The following is a 13,933-nucleotide window of genomic DNA, read 5'->3' on the forward strand; positions in this document are numbered from 1 at the left end:
ATATGCACACAGTATTGGCAAGCTCACAGTTTCCCCTTAACTTGTACACTTAGCAGGCTAAACAAAATTACATAACAAGGAGATTTGTGGGGGCTGAGTGCTACACGCTGCCTATACCCTGCAGAAGGAAAGTGCACACCAAATTTTAGACAACAGATGTGAGATGGAAGAATAAAATTGCAATAGAATTTAAGGAAACTCGCTGTAAGGGCATGAACTGAATTCAGCCGTTCTGGGGAACTGTCCTGTAGATGAGTCCTGTTAACACAGTAATGAACCGATGGGACCCATAAAAAACAGCGATTTTCTTCACTTGCAAAGTAACTATTATCTTCTCAATAAGGACTCAGTTCCATGGACTTTGTTAGCTTTAAGATACAGGGTGTGAACGCACAGGCAGCAACGAAAATTTGCTTCATTCTCATAATCACATACAGAAAAAATGTGCCAAAGAAGGCTGCTAATTCATGCAGGTTTAGGAAACTGAGGAAAATCCGTATAAATCAATGAAATTCCATTTACACAAATGACAGAAAAAATGTATATATGAAGAAAGCAGTCTTCTGGGATTTGGAACCGTGTATATGTGGTGTTAACCGACGTTTCGGAGAAACGTATCGCCTCCATCTTCAGGGTAGAAGAAAAAAAATAAATATGCAAGCGAAGAGACCGTGAGAACCGGCAAAAGCAGACTGTGTGGAAATATACGTATGTATATATATATGATATTATTATATATATTATATATATATTATTTTTTTCTTCTACCCTTAAGATGGAGGCGATACGTTCCTCCGAAACGTCGGTTAACACCACATATACACGGTGCCAAACCCAGAAGACTGCTTTCTTCATAGTCACCGCCGTGAAAGTCTCAAATCTTACATGTATATATGAAGTTTGCCATTATGAACACTACTGTCTTATGGGATGTGGAAATACCCTGAAGATGGAGGCAGCAGGGTTCTCCAAAACGTCGGGAAAATTCTACAAGACTACAAGGCGTCGGATCCCAGAAAAACTGTGATCATCATGAAAGAATATATTTCTTTATTCATTATGTGTTCAGAATACTATGAATTCTTGTGGGTATTTGCAAAATATCGTCATATACATGTGTATTCTGCAGACCCTCTGACAATTACAGGAAGAACTACAATAACAAGATGGGAACACTATTTCAATTTTTACATTGGCAAATCACTTTAATTCATTGCTTGGTTGAAGCGTATAATAAACAGAAACCAATCAAGAATTAATCTGACATATTTAGCAGTGTGTGATCTATACTGCGCATGTCCTCAGTATTTCACTGAAGAACCGAAAACAACACAGATCGAGCCCATTCAGACATTTCTCCTGCATGGACTACAAAGCAACAATGAACTGAAAGAAATCCTCCCTTCTGAAACATTCCTAAAAATAGAAAGTTCACATTTGGCCATTGCAAAGGAAAAAGAAAATGAGGAAGCGCTTGTATGGAAGCGACAGAAGGTATCAGGTTAGCAGTATATACATTTATTTATCAGGTACACAAAACTAGAACAGTCTACAGTTCTACATGATGCAACAAAAGCAGATACAAAACGACTTAACAAGGACACCGCTAAGCTGTAGCACAGAAAATGTGCAAAAGCAAAAACACCGTCTTCTGTGATGATGCCAAAGATGTTGGTACCTTTCTCCCAGGCGACACGGCGTCACGTCCCAGATGATCATAATTTTGATGTACCATGTGAGATCCGAGGTTCTCATGACAACTAACATTAAAATTATGGTCTGTGACACTGCTGAAAACAAAATGTTGATACTACCAGACTACACGACTTCACATCCAGATGTATTGATGTACAATGTAAGATCTGAAGTCATCGTGGCGAGAAATTTCAAAACTACGGTCTTCTGGGAAGTGACACCGCTGAAGATGGAGGCATAATGTTCCTCCGAAACACCAGTACCTAGCTACCGCAATACATCGATGTACTTAAGCTGTCATCAAGCAATGTAACGATAGGATCCCCAGTGTGAAGCATTCATCTGCAGGTGCAGCAAGAATGAAACACGTTTCGGTTAATACATCAGCTGGAGCTGTCCCATGAATGAAATTAAGATTAATTAGCACGCACCTTATTTAATCATGCCCCATAAACAACGAGTATTATTTAGTGCCGAAAATGATTTGGCAACTCGACATACAGGCATCCCCCAACACATATGATTTCATCTTATATTCATGAATTCTACGTGAATGCAATTTCATATGAATTCTCTTTAAAGTTTCTAGTGATCTCACTCCAGAGCAGGTATCCCACCCCCTTCGATCTCATCATCTCAGGACAGAAACGGACTAAGTTCCTGAAGCAATGTTTTGTGTGATGGACACAGCGAACCTAACGCCTCATGATGGCAGAAGCAGGCTCTTGTAACCATGGTAACGAATATCTGGATTCGGTAAAACAAAGGGAATTTATGGACTAAGGACTTGGCTTTAGAACAAAGCTTTTATTCCAGAGGGTAACATAATTTTAACTACATTCTTCAATTGAGAGGCCCACCTTCCGAAGAGCCGTGGACCCCAGCACTGAGCAGCGTCCAGCAGTTTCCACAGCAAATGTCGTCTGAAGCATCCACATCTCTTGCAAACGGAAGAAGCTAGTTCTTAGGCAGCAGTTCCTCAAGAGTAAAATGTTGTGTGATCTTATTCGCTATCTTCTGGATGATATTCTTAACTGTCTTCTCGACGACTGGCTTCAAGTACGCGATCAGTTCCTTGGGGTTCTCGTTCAAGGCAGCGTTAGTCGCTTCACCTGTGGCAGAGAGCACCGGCTACAGCGTCACTTTCGTGGGCTCCGATAAAGAAACTAATTTAATATCTCTGTAGTCAGCCAAGTATCATGTCAGAGACAAGCCTGCCTGGTCATGGGGTGGGAACAGATCAGTAGAAGGCAATGCTGGAACTCTGACAGGCGAGGAGAACTAACAAATCTTCGTCAAGTCACCTGGGTTCGAACCAGTGGCTCCACAGTGCAAGTATTAGCTTCTGAAGGCCAACAGTGTGTTACCTAGGAACTTGTCGCCGTTAAACAGATTGTCAAGGCGCACGTGGTACCCTCCAATGGTGATCTTCATGTCGATGTCAGTGAAGCGCAAATGTTCGCCGTCGGCTTTCTTCACCAGTTGAGCATACAGCACGACATCGCCCTTGCAGTCAGCTGTGGACAGGTCAGAGCACAGTCAGTGTGAGCCCTGCTTGCACGCACAAATGTGAACCACCGCATGCCTAAAACCAAACTTTTGATTGTGGGAGTAACTCCACTCTGGCACCTGACTCCATACAGTCTGGTAGATACTTACCAACTTTCTGGAGGAACATGCTGCCTTCATGGGGAAACCCTAGTACCAGGAGAAAACCTGGCTAAATACCACTTTGTCCACCACAAATCCCAATAACATGTGGCCTAAGTATATTCAGTGGGTTGTAAAATGAGCAGATATGATCCAGACGCCTGGACGTTCCTTCGATAGCTCCTGCTTAATGTGCGCTGTTTTTACTAGTATGTGAACCGAAAGATTCCAAGGACAGTGAACGAGAGTTTTTCGTAATTCTGTGTTCCGAAATTAAGATGCAGATTGGGAAGGACAACCGAGGGGACCGAAGAATCAGCATTTGCTTCTGAAATGAGCGTCAGCCTCTGAGTGAAGTGATCCAAGAAGCAGTGAAAAGCCTTAAATATGTGTATATCATTCTGATGGATTCAAAACCTGTGCATTGTTGCACCGAAAGCATTACAATCAAAGTGATGACATACAAAATAAGTTATGTCGAATACTCTATCAAAAGAACTGGGTACGGGCTGGACAGCACAGTGGTCGGAGTTCGAGTCCCGGTAGGTTCAAGAATGTGTTCTTCTCCACGTCGTCCAGACCGGCTCTGCCCCACCCAGCCTCCTACATGATGGGTACTGGGGGATCTGTGTCCAGGGGTAAAGTGGCCAGAGCGTGAAGCTGACCACTCACCTCCAGCTAGTGCCGAGGTCATGAAAATGTGGATCAATCCATTCACTTCCCCATACGCCTTCATGACGTAGTGCTTAATCAGTTAAGCAAAGGGACAACTTTATATGCTGCCTCCATGTTCCAGCCTGAAGGTAAGTCGAGCATTTTCCTCAAAAACTTGGCAACTTCTTACTGGACTACAGAACGTCATACCTCATGAGAGTTTTGCAATTTGGCGAGTGGGTAAGAACACTTCAGGGCATTCAGAATCATCTACTCGCACTAGACTAAAACCCAGATCCCAATGTGATATTTAAATTGCCCTTTAAACAAAGTCCTGATGTTTCTATCTACAATAATCAGAAGGGTCAAGAAATATACACGTATCATAACAATTACAGAGTTTTCACTTCTGTTTAATCATCTCAGAAATTTTAAATACTTAAAAATGTGTTGGACATAAAATATGTTTCATTTTTCTGTAAGCCTTTCATTTAATACATTTTTCACTGCAATGAATATTTAGCAAGTCACACTTGAGATGCACGCAGAAACATGTGTAAGTCTTCCTGTTCCGTTGTCCGATTTTAACCAAATTTGGAACGTGTCAATAGATTTTGGCCTCGAGACTGCACATCATCATAAAAGTAAAAAAGTGAAGCTATCCCTGTACCAGGCCGTGAAGGCCCATAGGGTTGTGAGACGTTGAGGCTAACACATTTTCTAGGCAGTCGGCTCACAGATGGCGGTAAGGTTGTCAGCCTTAAGCGCCGGCCGCGCTTTGCTCCCCAGGAAAATTATTTAATTAATTCCTGTTACTCATTTCTGTTAGAGGCTGAGTAAACCCCAGGGCCATAGTGCGGCTGGAAGGATTAGGTCAACTGAAAAAATTCAATCACCTCAATGGGACTTGAACCCGCGACTTTCCGGCTTCTAGCATAGCCCCTCAACCAAGTACGCTACCACGTGCCCCCCCCCCAATCATCATAGTTCATGAAAATCCATTCAGCAGTTTCCAAGCTGTTACAGAGAGCAGACACATGGACAGATATGGCATAATTAATAACTGTATTTTTGCAACGACGCATCAAACAGCTGTTATGAAGTTCTTCAAAAGAATCATGTAAGCAAATTTTGCTTCGACTTCCTAAGGCATGAAAATTGTACATTTCACATGAACATTCAAGGCGTGCGCGAAGCTACACACCTCGTTCCTTGCGCTTCAGGAACAGAGCGCCGTACCGGAAGGACGTCCCAACGGCTCTGCTCCCTTGTACCCAGTGGAAACTGTGGCAAAGACAAGTACCTCTAACCTCCCACAGCTTCGTCACGCCAGCTCACCGATCTACATCTACATACGTGTATTTAGGAAGCAGAACTCACTAGCATTGGCCCGCACGGGTCCCTTCCCCTTGAGGGGCAGGACCAGCAACCTGCCGCTCACCTCGTACTCTCCATTGAAAGTCAGGTAAGGGAGGTCCACGCTGATATCCACCTGGTAGTTGGCCAGGTCAACACTGCAACAGGGGCAGCACCAACATAAGTATCAGAGTCCACACCCTCCCCTTACTGCCCTCTCTGAATTTTATCCTCTACTTCTATAAACACTAGCAGAGTACTCTCTGAGACGCTAACAGTTGCTCAGCTACTCAACAAATTTCCTGCCAAGGTACACTGCTCACTTCACAAGAGTCTGCCAATGAGCCCTAATAGTAACCAGATGAATCTGTCCATTGAGTAAAGCCCTTCTTGAGAAGCTGATAGTGGCTCAGAAAGTCAAGAAATGCCTCGCATCTTACAGAATAGAGGCATCATTACCACGTCCACAAGATCTCGTCACTGGACAAAACCAAGCCACTCCCTCACACCCTGCTATATTAAGATCTGCTTAAGACTGTGACTACAGACGGGGTTTGGATTGGTAATCGCATTAGTGAACTCTTAAAGAACGTAACTACACGTGAGTTCTGTTCTACACACTTCACAAATCCACTATAGGACACACCAGATAGTCTTCGCTAGTCGTTGCTTGGTAGCGGCTTTCAACAGTGGATGTTTCCCCTCCTCTGCGTTCCCGAACTATCCCCAGTCTCACTTACCAGCTTCTAACAGCAACAGCTCAAACAACTGAGGCCATGCGGTTATCTACCTCTCTATCTCAATAACCAATCAACCAACTAACTAACTGGCTGACTCCTCACTAATTTCTCCTGCTTATAACAACTCTGCACGGACCGTACAGAAAACGCCGTTTTTCTGTTGCTGTGCAATTATTGCGTTTGTGTGTGTTGGGGTTCCCACGTTATCGCGCCCCACAACGCTCATTTACCTTTACCCATTCAGTCAGTGTTGACATACTTGAGCTTCTTGATGACGAAACTTCCCGGTCCATTGATGTTGATATTCTTGCCTACGGCTTTGATTCCGGCCCCCTGCGCAACCAGGACCTCGGGCAGGGTGAGGGGCTCGATGGATGGCACCTCCAACTCGGGAATACCTGGCAACAGCCCAAGATAACGTCTCAACCGGCCACAACACATACACTCGCATGGCTTACTGAGTACCTCCAGGGGGAGGGCCCCCAGACCCTCTTCGCGCTCACTTGGTGTGGGGGGGCACTCCTTAGGATAGAGAGCCTTTTGGAAAGCTAACAATCGCTCAGCTGGTCACTAAAATTCACTGCCTGTTATAAAACCTGAAAGTTCATTACCGTGTTCACAGCAGCGCAGTGCGCCAAGCCTGAACCGGATAAATCCAGTCCTCAACCTTGCACCCATCTCGTTTAAGATGCATTTTAATATTATCCTGGCAGCTGCGAATGGGTGTTCCACGAGCTATCCTTCCTTCAGTCTTGGCAGGTGGCTTCCGTTTGGTGACGCCGTCCCAATCAATACGCCCATACGAGGCAGTGCGTTCCGTCTTAACCATGAGGAATTCATAACGCCCTGCCCAGCTCCGAGCCTGTTCTTGCATACGCAAAATGTAATAGCAGCAACTCTCCGTAAGCGGAGGTGCGTGTCCTGGCAGAAACTGGCCTAGTGTCTGAGACGGGGCAAGCTTCAAACAAAGCGTAACAATAACAATAATAACAACATACAGTTAGAATGATATCCAAATATTAGCATCTTTTGCTTGGTTTCGTAAGTGGGCACCCACCTTTCAGCAGATATGGCCGCAGCGTTTCGATGGAGTTTATGATGCAATCGTTTAGTTTGGGGTCGTACCTCTTGCAAACTCTGATGTAGCTGGCTGCAACAGAGAAAGCGATTTCTCAAACCCTGTCAGTCAAGGTCTTCCAGCACGGCTGTGATGCTACGCAACCCGCATGCGCGCCGCACAACTTCCCATCCTATATACCCCTTGCGGTTTTCGTACCGAACTCCATATACACTCCTCTTCTCTACTATGCGTACTACATCCCATGCCCATCTCATCCTCCTTCACTTGACAATAGTGATAATTTGGACGACGGTTACAAATTATGAAACTCAGCATTAAATAATTTTCCCCGGAATCCTAAGGCCAAATATCTCACTCAGCACCCTGTTCTCAAACACCCTGTCTATGTTCGACTCTTAATGTCAGAAACCAAGTTTCACACCCATACAGAACCACCGGCAAAATTATAATCCTCTATATTCTAATTTGTATGTTTTTAGACAGCAGACGAGAAGACAAAAGGTTCTGCACTGAAAGGTAGCAAGCATTACCTGAGCTCAACCTGCTCCTAACTCCCTCATGAACCAAATTTGGATTTCTTACCGTCGTTCCCAAATATCTGACCTGCGTCACGTGGTATCTTTTTGTCCAGCATTTTCGTATATTTCTTTACACAGCGAGTAGACTTTCACTTATTAACACGAATGTTAACTGCAACAGAGTGCGATATATCCCGGGCGACGAACGGGTACTCCTGCTAGTCCGCAACATTTTCATCGTCAGCACCTGGCGGCCTTCAGTACAGCACGTCCAGCGGCATGAATGTGGGCCCCTGCTTGCACAACACCGGGCGGGCTCTAAGGATGAAGGAGCAAACGTAAAGAAAAGTTTCCGCATCACGTCATAGGGATGTATTGAGTGACTGGAGTTGTCGCTCTACGCCCTCCCTTTCGAAAGGTGAACACCAAAGCATGTCTGGACAAAGATCTCTGCCTCCGACAGGAGCCAAACCCCGATAGTCCAGCCCGTAGCCCAGTAACTATAGTGACTGAGCTTATATTTCACAGCTCCTTAGCAACATGTACCCAGTAAATATCCACCAGACTGTACGGCGTCATATAGGACAGAACACCAAATCTCAGAAATTTACAGCACTGCGACGTCTGTCCTGTCAATGGTGCAAGCGGTTTCCTCCGAACTGCCCGTCAGGGCCCAGGCGTCGGATTCAGGGCGGACCCTGACGCTGCAGTGGCTTCCAGATGCCAACATAGTTCCTTTAAATAGGCCACGACAGCTTCCTTCATGCTTTCCACTTATTTTATTTTTCATTTCGCCACTCCGAGTAAAATGAGAGGACACTGTACCCGAGTCGAGATTGCTGCTTGGCACCGCACCAACACAAGTCGGTCAGCCCTTCTCTTAATGATGCAGGTAAACAGCCTCCTAGCTGATTATTACGTCAGCAAATTACTGGGTCAGCCAAGCTCTCAATAATTAAGTAAGGCAATCGGTTACTCAATCAACTAAACTAAACTAAACTAAACTAAACTAAACTGACTTCATGCAGCTGAGCCCTTCTCGAGAAGGCGCCCGTTGTACGTGTACTCCAGAACTTCCCAGCATTTCATGGAACCCGAAGGTTCGTTGCCGTGTTCACAACAGCCTTCCACTGGTCCCTGTTCTGAACCAGACCATTCCAGTCCATACCACCCAGTCCTATCTCTCTAAGATACATTTCAATATTGTCCACCCACCTACGCCTTGGTCTTCCCTGTGGTCTCTTTCCTTCTGGCTTTTCCACCAATGTCTTATATGCATTTCTCGTCTCCCCCATTCATTCTACATGCCCTGCCCACTTCATCCTCCTTGACTTGATCATTCTGATTACGCTTGGAGAAGAGTACAAGTTATGAAGCTCCTCATGAAGCAGTTTTCTCCAACCTCCTGCCACTTCATCCCTCTTCGGTCCAAATATTCTCAACACCCTGTTCTCTTAATGTCAAAAACCAAGTTTCACAACCATACATAACCACAGACAAAATTATAGTTTTATATATTCTAATTTCTGTGCTTTTGGACAGCAGACGAGAAGACAAAAGTTTCTGGACTGAATGGTAGCAAGCATTACCCGAGTTCGTTCTCCTGGATCAGGTTTTGATTTGTTGCTGTCATTCCCAAATATCTGAACCGTGTCACAGTCACAATCTGCCAGGTATGCAGTCAACCAACCTGTCTGTCAATTATTAACTTCAGCAATTAATCGGTCAGCCAGAGCGTCAGTCGGTTAGTCAAGGATTCGCGTAATCAGTTGATCGGATGGGCACTGCGCGTTGCCTAACAACGCCCGCCCAGGCTCTGCATACAAACTACTCGCCACGCCGCGGACCTGACCGGCATAGATATTGGCAGACCTTGAGCTACTGCTGCTAGGGTCATCGTCACGTTTCGGAGAAAACAGCTACCGGCGCTGCTGTCCGACCCTGACGGGCACGAACCTATCGCATTAACCCCCTCCACTTTGCAGGGCTCAGAAGCTAATCCGGATCGAAACATGGAAACGCTGTTCACAGGAAGGCAGATGTGTCACTTGACGGTCTCTTCAGACCTGCATCATTACGTTCAGAAACAAGTAGAGCTTCTGAGTCTTCTGTCGGTGGATACATGCACTGTCCATGTTTTATGCTAACCGTCTTACAGTGTATACACCCCCTCACCATATTCTTCACTTCCACACTACATGTTTCAGCACTAATGTGCCATCCTCAGGTGTCTTTATGCACGCCATGATGTCTTCTTTCTAAAATGACTAAAATCTATATTCGTCATACATGTCGATGAATTCTAAATAATAAAACTTTTTAGGATTCATCCTACGTCGCACTCAAACACGCGAATTACGCCAATCCTCTTTTATGTGAGCATTCTTCCTACATACATTTGTGTATCGTGTTCTGTGTTGTGTTTTCCTCCTGTTATATGTATTGCCTTTTTCTAAATACAGGCTCTGCAGTGACATGTTTGTTCATGTCTGCAGAAGTACCTAGAGCATTAAGTTTCCCATTTATTTGTTTTCTTTTTTAGGACCACTTTTGTTTCACTAATCCGGATGACCGCTCCCCCCACCCCAAATTACTCCGGAGTAGTGGGTGTTTACTGTAATGGGCATTATTAAATCAATCAGGGTTGTAACGAAATGCAGTTCGGAGGAACATATCGCCTCCATCTTCAGGGTAGAAGAAAAAGTCAAGAAAGAAAACAACAAAAGCATGCAGAAATCTGTCCTAGGCTTACTCTTCTATACTGACCATGGAAGTGATAACTTCCTCCGAACTACACTGCCTTGCAACCCAGAATACAGCACTCTTCACAGCTTGTCAGCCTCAAGAGACGGACGCCCTTTATCCACCAGGAAGATTCCTGAGTCAACCCCAGGACCATAGTGCGGTTGGAAGGATTAGGTCGACTGAAAAATCCAGTGACCTCATCGGGAATAGAACCCACGACCATCCGGCTTCTAGCATACTGTCTGGAGCAACTGAGCTACCGCGTGCTCCTCGGCGAATTGTGTGGGGGAGGGGGAGTAGAAGAGAGCTGTAGTGGCCTATCTGTATGTTCTGTATCAGCATTCGCTTGGACTGACTCAGGAAAACTACGAAAAGAGCGGAGTAAGGATAGTCACCATCCGAGTCGAAATGCGAACTCAACACCTGCGAACATGAATCCAGTTGGAACTTGATTTGTCATTCTATTTCAGTCTCAATTCAGGCAGCAGCGCTTTTCAACGCAGCACAAAATGGAAGGATGATTATGAATGATTAATTTTGGTGTATATGCAGAGACATCGTACCACGACGTATGTGGGGAGCGGAGGTACAGCTCCAAGCATTCGTAACTTCGGCCGTAGCATTCAGCATTAATTTAGAGGTACTGAGATAAACACTCCCACACAGCGCATGGACTGGCAGTCACTGCCACGTGCTTGTTACTTGTCCGTGCTCCGTTCTTTTAGTGACGATGTACCAACTACTGCGTTCTGACTCTCGTTTCGAGCGGTATGTGTTACGTCTGATGGCAAGACAGACATCCCACCGTTCATACCATGAATCGGCGTACTTCTTGAGAATCTGACAGTCGGCCACCTGCTCAAGAAATGCATTATATAGAATCCGAGTACTCATTAGCGTGTTCACAACAGCCCAACATTCGCCAGTATCGTGAGCAGGATTAATCCAATCCACACCCTCACACAATTTCTTTAAGATGCGTTTTAATATAGGGAGCTTACTCGGTACAGAGACTAGGCTACGAATTGACAACCGAAGAATCGGTGATCGATTCCGGGCGGGGACAAAATGTCCCCAGACCGGTCGTGGAACACAGTGGGTACTGGGGGTAAAGTGGTCAGGAACGTGAAGCTGACCACTCTCCTCCATGTAGTGCTGAGGTTGAGAATTCTTGGAACTATACCTCCACTTACACTCCGCCTTCACGGTGTAGTGCTTAATTAAGCACAGGGACAACTTCACTCAGTTGCACCTCCCATCTATGTCCATGTCTACCACGATTTTGTATGTCTGTACATTCCCCTGCTACATGTGCACCCCATCTCACCCTCGCAACGGTATGCCCGGCGAGCACTCGGATGGCTGTCGATAGCCGTCTTGTGCCTTCCGTGGCCCTTATAAGGGCCATTTCACAACTTCCCTGGCCACTGACCATATTGACACTGACGGGGCACCGGGCACTCTCCTTTTCCGTCATTCGGCTCTTAACTCATCTACACTACCCAATTCGAGCCTGAAGAAGGAAGCGCGTAACTTCGGCAACGCTGTCCACACCCACGGCCAGAATGAGTAATGCCTATATCCAATAACAACCCTGACGCTACGGGGCGGCGCATACGGCGCAACTGTGGGGATCCCTGCCCTGCTGGACGCGGCTGCAAACAAAACTTGGTGAAAGCGTCACGCACGGGACAGCCATTCATATTTTGGTGATAAAGGAAAACCTTCTGATCGTCCTTAATGATGCTGCGCATGATTCAGGGAAACAGTAACAAGAGGTGGACTGGCCACTTTCTCTGCTCAACTCCGTGAGGCTCCAAGCAGCCGCTGGACAGGGTCCGCCCTGCTGATTTGTCCCGGAAACAGGGTCACACTTCTCAGTCCGCAGGAGCCCCACGACAAAGCTGGTCGCTTCATATAAATATCAGTGCGATAATGTCCAGAAAACTGACCATTGTATTAATGAACCATTATCATGAACTCTCAGGTATCAACTCAAACCAACAAACCCCATTTTAATAAGAATTATTATAACAAAGCTATCAAATCCCTGTCATCCCTGTCCTGTTCGTGCAAGCAGCCACTTTCTCTAACAAATACACACGGTTTAAGTAATTAAGTACACAATAAATAAAGACTAAACCATGCCACAACTAGCACACCTCAGTCCCTCGCACATTACCCGCCTCCTTCCATGCCCCTTCCAGTTCACCAGACACTCAGCCCGCTCGAATCCCGCCGCTACACCGACTGTTCTCACTGAGGCTTATGCCGCGACCACTTCCTTCTACAGTCCCTCCAATCCGACACTAAAGAAATGGACGCAGTTGAGAAACGTCGCTAGATGAACTACAAAACAGACTTACGGATCGTGGACTGATCCCCCAAGTGGAGCAGCAAGCAGCTGACGGCCACGAATAGAGCGGTTTCCATGGCAACAGCAGACGGATGAGAGTGAGCCCTACACCCCGCAAGTGCACTGGCTGCCACGGAGGTGCTGGGTCGCCACTGGGGTGCCCCTTATATAAATGTCGCAACTGCCCCTCCTCCCCCCACCTCAACGCGCTCCCACGCCGCCGGCTCTCAATGCAAACACGCTCCTCGGCCTCCACACTGCCACGGTTGGACGGCCGCAGTTCGATTCCCGTTGGCGGGGGCGGGGGGAGAGCCAGTACATAGGTCACGAAGGGATATAAAAAGTAAAACAAGGAAAAAAAATATTTCTCGATATACCCTCCACCAACATTGATACGTTTGTCCCATCGCTTTAACAGTGCGTGGAACCCCGCAGCATAGAAGTCTTTTGGACTGTTGTCTCAGCCACTTCCGCACTTCTGCACTTCCGTTTGTCAGCCGGGTGTGAACTGCTTTACGCGACAAGCACTTATGGCTATCCCTCGCACTCAGTCCTTTTGCCACAAAGAACCCCGCAACTGAACGTGGCTCTTCGGCTGTACACCCCTCAAGCACGGTCGCCATTTTGACTACTGAACTCAGCCTCTGAACATGCGCAAACTCGTCTGCTACCTAGACTGTTGGGGAGGTTGGATGTGGGGCTCAACTCCTCACCGCCCAAAATCAGCAAAGCCACGAAACGTGACTGAGACAGAACCGTTGGAACGGCCCAAGCAATGGTTCTGGGATTCCCCGAGGAGGCTTTGGTCAAGACGGCGCAGAAGCCCTGGGTTCCATGAAGTGCTGAGTGCCCAAGCAACTTCCCGAGCGCTGTGAGCACTCCACTGCGATCAAGCCTCCATCTCCAGTACCCATAACAGCGCCTTGCGGATGTGAAGTGTAATTCTGTAATGCTCATCGACGTTTCGGACGAACTGTCTAAAAATTTAGGATCAAAGGACAAACCAAGCAAACATCCAGCCACACGCAGAAAGGAAAGCAAGATACTTGCTTGCACTGACTTATTCTTCTGCCCTTAAGATGGAGGCAGTGCGTTACACCGAAACATCTTTGGCCTACCGGACTAAAAGGGATCAGAT

General features: G+C 46.3%; 1 protein-coding gene across 1 annotated transcript; it reads right to left on the bottom strand.

Annotated features, from left to right (window-relative positions):
- Positions 1-1,497: 1,497 nt before the first annotated feature.
- On the bottom strand, positions 1,498-12,935 carry LOC111865482 (circadian clock-controlled protein). The gene is made up of 6 exons (XM_023853569.2): positions 12,806-12,935; positions 7,153-7,245; positions 6,355-6,493; positions 5,380-5,513; positions 3,063-3,212; positions 1,498-2,807 (listed from the first exon to the last, which is right to left on the bottom strand). Exons 1-6 carry the CDS (start codon positions 12,870-12,872, stop codon positions 2,653-2,655), a joined length of 738 nt encoding a protein of 245 aa, XP_023709337.1. The 5' UTR covers positions 12,873-12,935; the 3' UTR covers positions 1,498-2,652.
- Positions 12,936-13,933: the final 998 nt, after the last annotated feature.

Source organism: Cryptotermes secundus, unplaced genomic scaffold (genome assembly GCF_002891405.2).
Source record: "Cryptotermes secundus unplaced genomic scaffold, Csec_1.0 scaffold454, whole genome shotgun sequence".
NCBI classification, from domain to species: domain Eukaryota; kingdom Metazoa; phylum Arthropoda; class Insecta; order Blattodea; family Kalotermitidae; genus Cryptotermes; species Cryptotermes secundus.

Excerpts from the sequence above, each read along its gene's own strand:
- LOC111865482 (XM_023853569.2), bottom strand. The coding sequence starts at position 12,872 with ATGGAAACCGCTCTATTCGTGGCCGTCAGCTGCTTGCTGCTCCACTTG. Across the intron at positions 6,494-7,152 it reads GCGGCCATATCTGCTGAAAG|GTATTCCCGAGTTGGAGGTG; the intron begins GTGGGTGCCCAC and ends GGCTGTTGCCAG. Across the intron at positions 5,514-6,354 it reads TTCGTCATCAAGAAGCTCAA|TGTTGACCTGGCCAACTACC; the intron begins GTATGTCAACAC and ends CCCCTGTTGCAG.